At 42.8% G+C, this 14,722-nt stretch overlaps 2 protein-coding genes across 2 annotated transcripts in view; both read right to left on the bottom strand.

The window, feature by feature from the left end:
• ccndbp1 (cyclin D-type binding-protein 1) overlaps positions 1-14,722 on the bottom strand; it is a 35,785-nt gene that overhangs the window by 20,513 nt on the left and 550 nt on the right. The window contains exons 2-4 of the mRNA XM_083662024.1: positions 13,053-13,112; positions 11,138-11,217; positions 7,718-7,799 (exon numbers count right to left, since the gene is read on the bottom strand). Coding sequence (XP_083518150.1) covers positions 7,718-7,799; positions 11,138-11,217; positions 13,053-13,112 — 222 coding nt within the window. The remainder of the gene's footprint in view (positions 1-7,717; positions 7,800-11,137; positions 11,218-13,052; positions 13,113-14,722) is intronic.
• On the bottom strand, positions 2,462-3,424 carry LOC310799339 (piggyBac transposable element-derived protein 5-like; the record flags this gene model as incomplete). Its single annotated transcript, XM_083661933.1, has 2 exons — positions 2,462-3,018; positions 3,136-3,424. The coding sequence occupies 2 exons, from the start codon at positions 3,422-3,424 to the stop codon at positions 2,462-2,464; spliced, it is 846 nt and encodes a 281-aa protein (XP_083518059.1).

The raw sequence follows: 14,722 nt of genomic DNA, 5'->3' as shown, positions 1-14,722 counted from the left end.
CTCATCCTCCCGTCTCAAATCAAAACGAGCCTTGATTGGCTGTGGCTGCCCCTGTAAAATATCATTTTAATGTCTTTTTGTGTCTATTTGTGTAGAGACACGCTAGAGACACGCGCGCGGTAAAAGGAAAAAATAGGCATCGCTTCTATTCTCTAGATCAGAGGTTCTCAAATGTTTTTCAGCCAAGGACCCCTTACAAGATAGAAAATATACCGGGGACCCCCTCATTCTGATTTGTGATTTTGGGCTAAGCTTAATTGTTTCCACGGTAACGTGCTTGACTTTTAATTTGATAGGTTTGTTATTAGAATGTAATCCATGAACCATTTTAGATTGAAAGCATAAACTATTTTCGTTGAACTATGAAGATTTTGCAATTTTTTTTTATTTTTTATTACATTACGTCATTTAGCAGACGCTTTTGTTTTGTCCAAAGCGACTTACAATATCACAATTTGTCAACAGTACAGAAAACCACTATGCAACACAATCAATGACAGCCAAGATATTTTGATAGACTAGCACCATGTAGGAAGTAGTTTGAGAAGGAATAAGTAACATGTAGCATTTTTTATTTTATTTTTTACCTGAAAAATTTTCGCGGACCCCCTGGCAAAGTGCCACGGACCCCTGGGGGTCCGCGGACCCCCATTTGAGAACCACTGCTCTAGATGACGCGCGTCTCACGCCTCGCAAGACGCGTCTGATGCCGGTGGTGTGGCTGCTGTAACCTGTTAACATGGGCGCCGAAATGAAAATCAACAGGTAACGCCACGCAGACGAAAGATGTGTGTCCCGGCCGTTAGAGTACCAGTCAAATATTTTGGCCCAGAATCCCATTCCCGACAGTGAAGGGCAGAACCAGAAGGCATGAGACAGAGTGCCCTCTGACACCTGACGATAATCTCAAAGATTTTCATGTAAATAAATGTCTGTTAAGTAACTATCACAGACTAAGTTAACACAATGGTGATTGAGCCTATGGCTCATTGATGGAAGCCTTTGCATTTTCAGTATTGCAGCATTTATGAAGTTGGCGTCTGTGTGAAGACACAGATGATGCAACACTGCTTGGATCTGACCTGTAATTAACGCTCATCACCATAGGTGTCGCCAAAGGGAACAAAATTTATAAATATAAATATCGCCCACATACTCAATTTTATATATAATTTAGATAGATAGATTGATCTTGCAGCAGCAGCGGACTTCAGCTGACAGGAAAGTAGCTCCCTTGAATGACGCACACTAACATGATGCATGACAAAGTCATGATGACCCCGCCCTAATCTGCCTCTGATTGGTTAGACTTGTTGCTTTCGTCGGTTGGATTGGTGAGGTCAGAGGCAGGTTATCGCTAGTAGTGTGCTCTAGAGAGAATGGGTCTTGCGCTACTTTTGCATGCTAACATAAAGCTGATAATGTACAATTTGATTCAAGAAAAAAAAAAAAACTTTTTAAGTACAACACAAACTGTCCATTTTGCTGCAACTTGACAGTGCTGCTTAATCCAGGACCTTACTTCCTGGAACTCTTGAGAGTAAAAAACTGGTCCATTGAAGTGAATGGAGATGTCGCAACTCTTCTTACATGGCTCTGGCTAGTAGTAGTGACCACGTGAGGAGATTCACAACACATGATATGCATACTGCAAAGACACACTAATTAATTCACAGGCGTCGGCGCCTTTTTGCGTACTTCAAGTGACAAATTGTACCAGCGTACTTTGATGTCAAAATGTGTGCCTGCTATGCAAAATGCGTACAGGTGGGCAGGTCTGCGATACCGATTCAGACAATCTGCCCGATACCGATATATACTGATGCCGATTACTTTGACAGGGAAACAAAGAAATCTTCATTATAAACAAATGTCTGAAGTGTAACAATGTATTTCTATATTTATTGTGTAGCATTATTTATATATTTAATGATTCTTAACAACAGTGGTATTTGTATATTAATTACAGTATTAAGCATTCAAATTATGAGATGTGAAAGTATCATGAATTGACAGCTGTTTTAACCCATTTCAGCCTATTTTCGCCTAAAAAATAGCCTCTAAAACCTAAGTCCGATTTGATAATAGACCCCCAAATCCTGAACTTTTCATAGAAATGTCAACGCCTACTAAAATAGTGATATCTCAGCCTCTGTAGAAGATAAAAACACACTTTAAAAGGCATTTGAGAGCTGACACATGTGGCTTTCCTTGTAAAAGGTGTTTATTGGTATGACAATTCAATAGCATTGTCAAATATTGCTGTAAACACAGAAAAATTTTAAAAAACTAAAAAACGTATGAAAAAACAAGCAACAAATCACTCCAAACCACTCAAATAAAATCAAAAATGTGCTCCACACTGCCCCCTTGTGTCCCCTTGCAACCATAAAAAAAAATGCAGTCCATTTACCATCAAAGGGGCAAGTGTCTAAAGTGTCAGCTAGTGTTTAGCAAACACTTACAAAAAATGTCTGTAGTGTTTTCCAAAACACTCAATGTGGACAGGCAGGTCACACTGTATGCAGCCATACACAGTTAGCCCACTGCCTACTACATCTTTTTTGTCCAGCAACAACTGGCACTCCCTGCAGAGCTTCCGCTTCTCAAACACCTTCCCGAAGTCATGCATTGGGGGACCTGTGGCTTCTCCTGACGTGCTGGGTGCTGGGGAGGCTGCCCTGCTCGATGTGCTTGGTGCTGGGGAGGCTCCCCTGCTCTCTGGAGTGGAAGGAGAGCCAAATGGAGAGGCTGGTCTGGAAGCTGGGGACAGAGGAGGAGGAGGAGAAGGAGGAGGGATCACAGGAGGGGCCCTCCTTGTCACCGGTGTGATGAGCTCCTCCAGCAAGGTCTCCAGCCAGTCCTTGTAATGTTTGTGCCTTCCTCCAACAGACCTGGCTGCAACGTAGGCGTTGTAGCACGACACAGACAGGCCCCAGAAGAACACACGCCGCCACCATTTCTTCGACCGATGATCGAAACCATAGTATCCAATCATCTGGTCGAGGAGATCCACACCTGGAACACACATGGAACTCTGTTTACATACATACATTTTCACTCAAATGACCTCAGTGAATATAAGCTTACAGTATTTTAATTTTTGTTTATAAAACATAAATCTGTAAAACAAACCTTTCATGTGGCTCTGGTAGTCCGCCAGGCAAGCGGGCACTACCACATCAGCCCGGTGGGTCTCATCTCTCCTCCGCCTTACAGTCCCTGTTGCGCTGGGGTCATGGTGATTGGACAAGACCATCACCGTCTTTGTGTCTTGCCACACGCAGAAGGTGAGGTCATCCTGCTGTGCCACCCGGAACTCGTGCTTCCCCAGCGCAGCCCTCTTTGTCAGGCTGTGGTCCTTCGGCAGCCCCTTCCTATTGGCCCGAAGGGTGCCACAGCCGTACAGGAAAAGGCCGTTCATCTCCTGGAGGAGTTCTACACTGGTGTAGAAGTTGTCCATATAAATGGACAGGAAGGTGCCATTGTATGGCTTGGCGAGGTCCAGCACCACGCGCTGTGCCAGGCCCGTCTGCGGCGCCGCTTCACGTCCTGTGTACACCTGGGGAGTTTGCAAGAAGAAACACAAGTCTGAGGAAGGGCCTTGGGTGCTTGAAAGGTCACTCAAATAACAACACATTACAGAATACATATTTGCATATTCTTGGTGTGCTGATTTTTTTCCTTACTTTGAAGTGCGGAACGTAGCCTGTTGAGCTCTCCGCCATCACCCAAACCTTCACGCCCCATTTGGTTGGCTGGAATGAATATTACAATATATTATAAACAATATAATGTCTTGTATATTGTATACAATATTGTATATTGTATTGTATATTATATACAAGTAGACACATCTTGGATGAAATGAAAAATTGTAGGCTATATCATTATATAGGTTAGTTACACTTGAGGGTTACAGGGTCTGTCTAAGTGCAGTGTCTGTCTTGGTGCAAAGAGTGAAGCGCATTCTCTCCACATTCCTGACAATTGAATAACAATAGGCCTACTAGGTGTTTGCCCACACACAATAGGTGTAGCAGCCGAGCCCAGCAGGGGTTTCTTACCCCAGTGTATAAGCTCGCTACAATGGCAATACTCCCACTACACTTCTAATACATTTGCAATATATTTCATTTCCCTTAGGGCATCATAACAATGGTACTAATGTTACATTTTATCTATCAAACTACTATTATTTATATAGCGCATCCTATTCAATGGGGCGCATCTATATCACGCAATGGTTATAATAACAAGGATAATATTATTGTTCTTAGCCTACCTCCAAATGGCGTCAAATCGGTCCCGGGACATATTCTGGCCGAAGTTGGTTTTGAAGATGTTTTTGGATAGCCGCCAGTACTCTCTTCGGACGGGAAGTTTCATTATCCCCATGGCGAGACACAGCCCAATGAATGTTTTCATTTCTTTCACTGTTACCGGGGTCCACTTGGCTGCTTTTTTGGCTGGGGGAATTGTGCGTCTCTGGTCGGCATATCGGTTCGTCTCCGTGACAAGACGGTCCCACATTTCCTCCGTGTAAATTTTCTCGAAAGAAAATAGAGGTGTGGAATCGGCTTACATCCTGAAACATAGTTCTGACCCACTGATCTCTGTCCAAGGGCTGCCAATCTGGGTCTGTAACTGGGTCATCATTTAACTCTTCATCAACGGTGGAATGTTCGGAATATTCCGCGTCTTCAAAATCGCTTCCTTCGCTAATATTATTTTCTTCCTCCATCGCTACAGGTCCGCTTCAAAGTGAAGAAAGAAAAAACTTTTCCTCCCCAGAATGCATTGCGAGACCCCACGTGTGTTTTCTGAATGATTTCATTTGCCTAGAGACCGGAAATAGGCGAAAAACTACAGCTAAACTACAAATTGACGTATACGTCATCCCGTCTTCAAAGGTATATTGACGCGAACGGCATCCCGTCTTTAAAGGGAGAATGACGCGAACGTCATCCCGTCTGAAATGGGTTAATGTGCAACATTCCCCTCTCTCTAGAGCCACAACTTGAGCTTAAGAAATACAGCTTTCCTGTGGAAAAAGAGACTATAAAAACGGCAACATAATAAACAATTTTTTAAATATTAATCTGGATTGAGGGAGCAAATATAGCAATATAGTTAAAAAGTACATGATAGGCTATTAACATTTTCAATGCACTCAGTAGCCTATCAGCGATGCCTTTAGGACCCTGCGGACTGGAGAGTGAAGCCTGACAACTGATCAAAAAAAGTCAACGTTATTTCTATTTTGTTTCAGTCCGAGTGAGATGCTGTGTCTCTGCTGATTCTAAATATATTTGAATTGCTTGACCAAATAGAACTATTTTTATAAGCATTTGACAAAATGTAGATGGAAAATGAATGGTGGATGAAATCCCTTGTATGTTGAATGCAGAAGAGAATGTGACTTTAGCCGCGTGACTTTGGTGCTGCTGTAGTCACAGTGAATGGGACAGTCCGTTTGGTTGCAACGTTAAAATTAAATCCCTACACAGAACTTTTAACCTGGTTATGAAATACTGGTGCCTCTATATGACCTACATGAGCAAATGAGACCATCAGCTAGGAGATGGGATATTTCTTTGTTGTTATTTATGCCTGCGCATAGCGGTGGACGCTACAGGGAGTCATTCGCCGGCTTCAGTCCCGGCCTAGCTCTCTCCCGGCCTAGCTCTCTCCCGGCCTAGCTCTCACCCGGCCTAGCTCTCACCCGGCCTAGCTCTCACCCGGCCTAGCTCTCACCCGGCCTAGCTCTCACCCGGCCTAGCTCTCTCAAAACAATTGAAAACAACCGGACCGTCATGTTAAAGCTGAGCAAGGAGATCGATTTTATTTCAACAGATAGCTGAAGGCAGCAAGACAAAAGACTGCTGGAAACAGGATCATAGTTTGGGAAATAATGTTAGCCTACACAGAGAAGGTAAGCACCACTGCCTAGTGCCTACCTGCCTTCTTGAGAGAGAGAGAGAGAGAGAGAGAGAGAATGAGAGAGAGTCATGCATGTGGGGACTGGAGAGGGAGAGAGGAGGGGGTGAATGCTGCATGCGCTGCAGTTAATTGTCTCGCGGGCCACGGCTTGTCGAGCCATGTTCTAAATATCGGCGACTGCAATCGGTGAACAAGGCCGACATTGTAAATAAGAATTTTGTTCTTAATTGTCTTGCCTGGTAAAATAAAGGTTAAAATAAAATAAACAAGGCCAATATCGGCCGATACCGATATGCGGCCGATATATCGGTGCATCCCTAATGTTAGAGATAGGGAAATAAATGATGCCAGTGCCTTGCTGGGTGAACTTAAATCTCTGTTCCTGTCATCTCTACAAAAGCAATATTTTTCCTCAAGGCAAAAATAATTTAATGGGTCATGTACGTTTAACTCATTGAGTGCCAATGACGTCTAAAGACGTCAATTGCGTTTTTTGACGGTGGGACGTGGATCAAAGCCTGATGCATCTCCTGTAAAAATATGGTGGATGTTGAAGGTGTATAAGCTATTTTACGGACCCATTAGGTGGCGACAGTGCTCTCCAGATTAGAGTGATTAGAGAAAGGTGAGGAAAAACAGCAGAAGAAGCCCCGTGATGAAACGGAAACCGATGCATGCTGGAGCCAGAGCCGTATAGATTGCTCTGGCTGGAGCTAACGTTAGCTGCGAACAGCAGCCAATCTGCTCCCACAACTGAGCCCCTCTGTCTCTGCTGCATAGTTTCTCCACACGATTAGCCGCCAGAAAAGCAGCACCCGACACCGAAAAGCCAAACCATTCTCAGCAGTCCGGTTTGGCTTTTCGGTGTCGCGCTGGGAGCCGGCGCACAAAAACTGCGGAGCGCTCCGAAAATAGACGCTGGGTGCGTGTTAGGCTGTGTGTTAGTGTGGGGATGAGTTTCTCCCAGCTCCGCCGGCATGCAGGCTGTGTGTTAGTGTGGGGGTGAGTTTCTCCCAGCTCCAGCATGCAAGCTCTGTGTTAGTGTGGGGATGAGTTTATCCCAGCTCCATGCAGAGATTCGTCGCCTGACGCAGGTAGCAGAGATTCGAGCAGAGCCACCAGAGACACTCCCACGGAGGAGGAGTTTGCAGTTGAGGGGGGTGGGGCACGCAGGGCACCACACAACTACACCACGTCACTACATCAGAAAATATTAGCTTCAGAGTCAGTGATGTGCTTGAAATGCTTCATTTCACAAAAGGCTCATTATCTCAGCTTCTAGTTTGAAACGTCTGTTTTTGGTGAAATCAACCTATCTTCTACTGCTGAGAACTAAAGGAAAATGATATCAATAAACTTTTTTTTGCTGATGATACAAGAGAGTCTCATCGTTCGGTGTTTACATAGTAATATCACACAATATTCTGTGGGTCTTGAGAAATCACTGAAAACGCTCTGAAAGGGCTGGCACTGGGAGCATCCGTTTTCCAGAAATGGCTGGCACTCAATGAGTTAATCAAAGGGGGGGGTAATATTGTGAAATACCGTATAATGTATAACGACATTTCATACGGTTACATCCCTAGTCACTCAAAGCCAAGCTGTGTCAGCATGGAGGATGACACGAGCCAAAACACTGACAAACAGTCCAGTACAGAGCTGTCAGTGTGAAAAATAAGAATAATCATTGATAATAAAAAAGTTGGAAATAATGGTGATATTGATTTGAAGCCATATGACTCTATTGTAAAGAAGGCCTGAGGGCAGCTGTTACCTTGGCTCTTGGGCAGCCAGTAGTACACAGTGGACAGAGTCAGGACGCTCTTCTGGATCGACTCCGCTAACTTCTCTCCATCCTAGAGAGAGAGAGAAAGAGAGAGAGAACGAAATTATATTAAAAACTATGTTGTCAATCAAACTATTGATAGTTTGATCATGTTAAATGTTAAATTTTACAATACTGTTAAGTAAGGGATAATCAACTCCTAGGTGTGTGTTAAACAATTTTAATTTATGACGTGGAGGCGAATAACCACCCGACACACCATGGCCATTTACCGCATGGGCATTTGAAGAAATGTCCTTAATCAATTATTATGAGCTATCCAGTCATGTTATTGTCCCCAAGTCAATAATGAAGATTTTCACGAGCGATAAGATCGGCTCGGTCAGCCTGAGGTAGCGAGTTATAATAACGTTAGCTGTGCTGTTTGATTAAACAGCTGTACAGGTTGGCTAGCAGATGAATTTAGAACATGTGCGTAAAGTTGAGTCTGACTATGTGTGCGTCTCTTCTACTCTCAACTATTCTCAAAACACCACTGAGTGACTGAAACATGTGCTTGTTAACCAGCAGCTCGTTAACCAGCAGCTCGTTAACCAGCAGCTCGTTAACCAGCAGCTCGTTAACCAGCAGCTCGTTAACAAGCACAAGTCACATTTTATGCAACGGTAAAATTCGTTATGAAATCCGTTGCTCGGTTGTTTCAGATTAGTGGGTTTTACCTAGCTAAACCAGAGATAGCCTGTGTTGCTAGCTGCTGTAACTAAGCTGTAACTTAGCTAATGTCAACGTTACGTTTCACAGCAACTGCCTCGCTCTATGTGCAGGCAGCCAGGAGTGACTGTTTTATTTTGAACATTATTTATGAATAAACACTATTTAAATTTGAGTTGTCTATAGACCAAATCATTATCACAAAGTTTCTTCACAATAACATCCGGGTAGACAACACCTGTGTCATGTACATAAATTAAATTTTAATGAAGCAGAGCAAACTGGGTTGGGGAACTGAGATAAAGAGCAAGCAAGAAGGTCCCGGGTTCGAACCCCGGTCCGTCCCAGGTCCTTTCTGTGTGGAGTTTGTATGTTCTCCACGCGTTCGTGTGGGTTTTCTCCGCGTGCTCCGGTTTCCTCCCACCACCAAAAGACATGTATGTTAGTAATACTCCTGTCAGTGCTCCTGACCAAGGCACTAGCAAAAGACCTGGAGTTGGTCCCCAGGCGCTGCACTGTGGCTGCCCACTGCTCCTAGTTCTAGGAAGGTTCCTAGTAGAGGATGGGTCAAATGCAGAGGATGAATTTCCCCATGGGGACAAATAAAGGATAACTTAACTTAACTTAAAATGGTTCTAAAAATGCATGTTTGATGCTTTCATATCTCATTATCAACACTTTCACTTAATGTTAGTTTAGAGACCTAATTTACCTGTTGGGCCACAGAATAAAAACAATTGAGTTTACCTAAAACTAAAAACAATTGCTAAAACTAGCAGCTCGTGCAACCAGTGAGATGTCACTGTTGGTTTATCAACACAGTACATAAAATAAGCACAGCCAGACTTCAGATAGGTCGGACCACCGTGTTTACCTAGGTAGGGTATATATCTACAAGTGTGACGGAGAACATTTAAGTTCCATTCATTTGTATTTCATATTCAATAAGCTATAATTGCTGCAGCTCAAAGATAAAACATGTGTGCTCCAAGTCAGATTCCCCCCTCCCCTCTCTCTCTGCTCTCCTCAGTATGAGAATATATATGCATCTGTTAAATCTTCACTGCATCTACCCTCTGTACTCTATACATCCTGTGATGCAGTTTACAGGGGATGTGTTTTGGCTTAATACATTCATATAAGACAACTTCCTGACTCCTGGCTTCATTCAATTTGGTCATCGTTTTCAAATTGGCTGGAAATGCTGTTGTTGTTGTTTGGGTCAAAGTGCCCCTCAAAGTGCCCTTAAAATCTGTGGAGACTCTCTACATGACTGGAGTGAAATCACTACTTGGGGTGAGGTCTACAACAGAAAATCTAACCTGTCTATTGGAGGGAGGACTCCCTTCACTGCAAGCTTAGGTGAGAGAAAAGCAGGCCAGGTTTTTCACCAAGATAAAGCAGCATCATGGCATGTTTGACGACCCCTTATGGTATGTTCTTGAAATAATTAAGAAAGAGAACAAAGTCATGAACTCACATTGAACTGAGATAATGGAGAAACAAGATCATATTCAGAGTGACCGTAGGGAGTTGGTGGAGGAATTATGATCTAAGGAGGGAACAAGATATAAGACCTACCAAGCCATCAACCCAGATATATCTGTTCACCCACTTTATACCAGCAAGACACCGTACATCGAAGACTACCTGCGAATAACCTTCACAAGGTTCAGACTGTCCTCTCACAGACTGAGAGTAGAGATGGGAAGGTGGAAGTCGTACACCACCAGAACAGCGAGTGTGTTGCTGTAAGACTGGCATCTAAAATGAAGAACACATATTGGTGTGCCCAGGCTGTCACGCAGGACACTCGTGCAAAATATGGACATGACTCCACTGAACTGAGCTGACTTTTCATCAACACTAATAAAAGAACCCTAGTGATGATACATGCTTGCCTTGAGCTATTAGAGCACCAGCAAGCTTCCATGGAATGAGTGATGGCGTTACTTTGTGCTGTAAATTGTACTGAATTACTTTTTATTACTTTTACTTATGGGTTTATCATATTCATGTTTTTTTTTAAATGTTTGGACCCAAATGTTTTAACTATTTGTGTCAATAAAAATAAGTAACTAACTAACTAGAATGATGTCTGTGCAGAGTTTGACACCAGAAGGCTGTTTTCACAATCGTCTGCTGAAAGTGGAAAGTTTCTCTGGGCTCACTGAAAAGGCAGTTTTCCACTAGCAAGATTTGTGACATCATGAATCCTGGAGCCAATGCCTGTCCAGTATTAAGCAGTTAATTAAAGCCCCAACACATTCTCAGTCCCAATTCGTCATATACTGCAGATCGGCCAGGAACCCTTATCGTCACTTTGAAATCTGTTGAAAGCCTGTGTTGTATGCTGTGATTGGCTAGTTAGATTCTAGATAAACACTGACTGGTTGCTTTGGATTTTTTAATGACGGAGAAGGAGGAGAAGTCATCTTAAGCATTTTAACAAGATAAATTTAACTTTTTTTGTGGGTAATATGAAAAACCATCAGATCACATCTTGAAACATGACATTAGGGGGTCTTTAAATATATTACAAGATTATGAGTGTGTGTGTGTGTGTGTGTGTGTGTGTGTGTGTGTGTGTGTGTGTGTGTGTGTGTGTGTGTGTGTGTGTGTGTGTGTGTGTGTGTGTGTGTGTGTGTGTGTGTGTGTGTGTGTGTGTGTGTGTGTGTGGGTGTGTGTGTGACTGACCTGTTGTGATGGCAGAGGTGGTTTGGAGAAGGCCAGGCTGAGTTTAGTGGCTTCCTGAGACACTGCCTTCACTGCCTGGTCTGAGGAGGGAGGGAAGGAATGAGGGAGAGAAAGTGGTTGTTTTATTGTGCATTTTATGGTGTATTAGAGTTTTTTTTTATCTACTAGTTTTGCAGGGACTGTATATGTATGTATGTATGTATGTATGTATGTATGTATGTATGTATGTATTTTGTAAGGGCTGCAAATTAGCTATTGCGAGAAGTCCTATATACACTTTATTTAAATAGCCTCAAGCAAATGAACAAAATAAAATAAAATAAAATAAAGAGAGGCAGTGGGAGAGATAGACAGAGAGGGAGGGAGAGCCAGAGAGAGAAAGGGAGAGAGATAGAGAGAGAGGGAGGGAGAGAGACAGAGAGAGGGAGGGAGAGAGCGAGAGAGAGATGGGGAGAGACAGAGAGGGAGTGAGAGCGAGAACTGAATTTTCAAAACCTCGTTTGCTCAAGACAAAGTTCTCTAAATACAATGAGAAGCCTATTTTCAAAAAGCAGAAAAATCATAATACATAAAAGATGTAGATAAATAAAAACTAACTGAAGCAGTGGCACACAAGCCAAAAAAGAAAGCAGGTGCAGGAACCAAAAGACAGCATAAAGAAAAAAGAAGGTGCGCACACTGCAACTCCCGTTTATTTATTCATTTAGCCATCCAGCTATCTAGCTCTTCTTCACACAACATGTCTATCTAGCTCTTCTTCAGACAACATGTCTATCTAGCTCTTCTTCAGACAACATGTCTATCTAGCTCTTCTTCACACAACATGTCTATCTAGCTCTTCTTCACACAACATGTCTATCTAGCTCTTCTTCAGACAACATGTCTATCTAGCTCTTCTTCAGACAACATGTCTATCTAGCTCTTCTTCAGACAACATGTATATATCTAGCTCTTCTTCACACAACATGTATATCTAGCTCTTCTTCAGACAACATGTATATCTAGCTCTTCTTCAGACAACATGTATATATCTAGCTCTTCTTCACACAACATGTCTATCTAGCTCTTCTTCAGACAACATGTATATCTAGCTCTTCTTCAGACAACATGTATATCTAGCTCTTCTTCAGACAACATGTCTATCTAGCTCTTCTTCAGACAACATCTAGCTCTTCTTCACACAACATGTATATCTAGCTCTTCTTCACACAACATGTATATCTAGCTCTTCTTCACACAACATGTATATCTAGCTCTTCTTCATACAACATGTATATATCTAGCTCTTCTTCACACAACATGTCTATCTAGCTCTTCTTCACACAACATGTATATCTAGCTCTTCTTCAGACAACATGTATATATCTAGCTCTTCTTCACACAACATGTATATCTAGCTCTTCTTCAGACAATGTGCTCTTCTTCAAACAACATGTCTGAAGAAGAGCAGTCACAATTGGGCTCTTCTTCAAAACAACATGTCTGAAGAGCAGTCGCTTGAAACGTCACCTGTTTGTGGATGGTGTGGTCACAGTGACCTTGAACTTTGACCACCAAAATGTAATCAGTTCATCATTGAGTCCAAGTGGACGTTTGAGCCAAATGTGACAAAATTCAGTCAAGGCGTGTCTGAGATATCGCGTTAACGAGGTAGAAAATGGCGTTCGTGAGGTCACAGTGACCTTGAGCTTTGACCTTTGACCACCAAAATCTAATTAGTTCATCCTTGAGTCCAAGTGGACGTTTGAGCAAAATTTGACAAAATTCCGTTAAGGCGTTCCTGAGATATCGCGTTAACGAACATCGGACCGACGTCCAGACAACCCGAAATGATAATGCCTCTGGCTCGGCTATCGCCGGGGGAGGCATAATAATGGTTAGTTGGAGTCCTAATGAGGAGCTAGTGTAGACTCACTCAGAGTGTCCCAGAAGTTGGAGAGGTTGAATGCTCCGTCTGACTGGTTGGATTCTCCATCTGTAACATTAGAGGAACAAGAACATTAAACATCCCTCGGCCAGGCTGAGCAGATTTCAATAGTCTTACATTTGTTTACAATGTCATCGCAAACTCGGTGGCAGCAAGACTCAGTCTAGAATACATATTAGCTCGACAGAGAGTCATCATCACTGTGTAGGCATCATCACAGAGGCACCATCCAAGATATGACATCATCACTCCAGTGAGATATGACATCATCAGTGGGACCATCAATGAGTGACAGCATCAGTGCCAGAGCAAGTCGCAATTGACACTCTACAAATGACATCACTGTAGGCATCATGTAACCGTAGTTATGACATCATGAATCGTCGAGGAACAGCTCGGGGCCGTACCCATCCCAAGCCACCAGATATCGAAAACCGCAACCCCTGCCCCTGCATCGCATGTCCAGCAGCCGCCGGGCCGTGTATGCAGGGTGGTCGTCGATTAACCGAGGCGGTGGGGGAGCCGCCGCAGGGGGGCACAATGCAGCAGCGTTTCTCCACTGGTGGGTCGCGACCCACCGGTCGCGGACATTGGCCAAAAAAAAAAAATCATATTTCATTTGAGTTAAATTCAGATTATTGAAACTGGATTAGCCTGACCAGTTTTACTTGTTTAACAATGCTCTGCCTGTAATTCAACAGAAGTCTGCCTTTTCATTTCATATTTAATTTTAGTTCAATTCATATGATCGAAACTGGATTAGCATGGCCCCAGTTTAATTAAAAGTTATGACCAGTTTAACTAAAAAGCATATAGCCTGCCTGTGATTCCTTTTTATTTCATATTAGTTAAATTCAGACTATTGAAACTGGATTAGCATGACCAGGTTAACTTGTTTTATTATTATTATTATTATTATTATTAACTTGTTTAAAAACATATAGGCATGTAATTCAAGATAACTCTGCCTTTTATTTCATATTTCATACAGTTCAAATAAGACTTTCTGAGCATGACCAGTTTGACTTGTTTAAATTTAAAAACATATAGGCCTGTAATTCAAGTCTGCCTTATTGGTTTTTAGCCCTAGTTGCACTTCTGTTGCACTTTTTTGTTCATTTGAGGTTTATAACAGTGCATGAAGACATTGTGTATTAAATTAATGCGCTATTTTTTGTGCAATAAATTTGAGTGGTTTAAAAAAAAATCTGAAATTTGGGTCGCGACTTCATGACAAGGAAAATAGTGGGTCCTGAGGCTACACCAGTTGAGAACCACTGCACTAGAGTGAACCATGTGCTCTCTTTAACCAAAATAATCACATGCTATTCTGTGAGCTTTTTCCACTTCAATTCACTGAGCAGCCCCCCCCCCCCCCGAAACGGGGCCCCTCTCACTTTGACATCAGCTCTATGTGCTTGCAGACTAACGTTTAGCAACTAAGCGTTGCTAAACCATGTTGACGAACTTAAACTTCAATCTGACAGTTAGCTTAAGCAACATGAACACTTGCCCCTTTCGGAACTGCTAACCGCTAACAGCAGTTCCGAAAGGGGCAACATGAACACTAGCATTACCAAAGTCAGTTGTCTAGAAAGGTCCTCCCGCCTGCTACAAGTATGGTGCCATGGCACGAGTCCGATACCTCACGAGTCCGA

This window comes from Poromitra crassiceps (genome assembly GCF_964638095.1).
Source record: "Poromitra crassiceps genome assembly, chromosome: 27".
NCBI lineage: Eukaryota > Metazoa > Chordata > Actinopteri > Beryciformes > Melamphaidae > Poromitra > Poromitra crassiceps.
The sequence above is the reverse complement of the archived record's forward strand: the minus strand, read 5'-3'. Positions and strand labels throughout refer to the sequence as shown.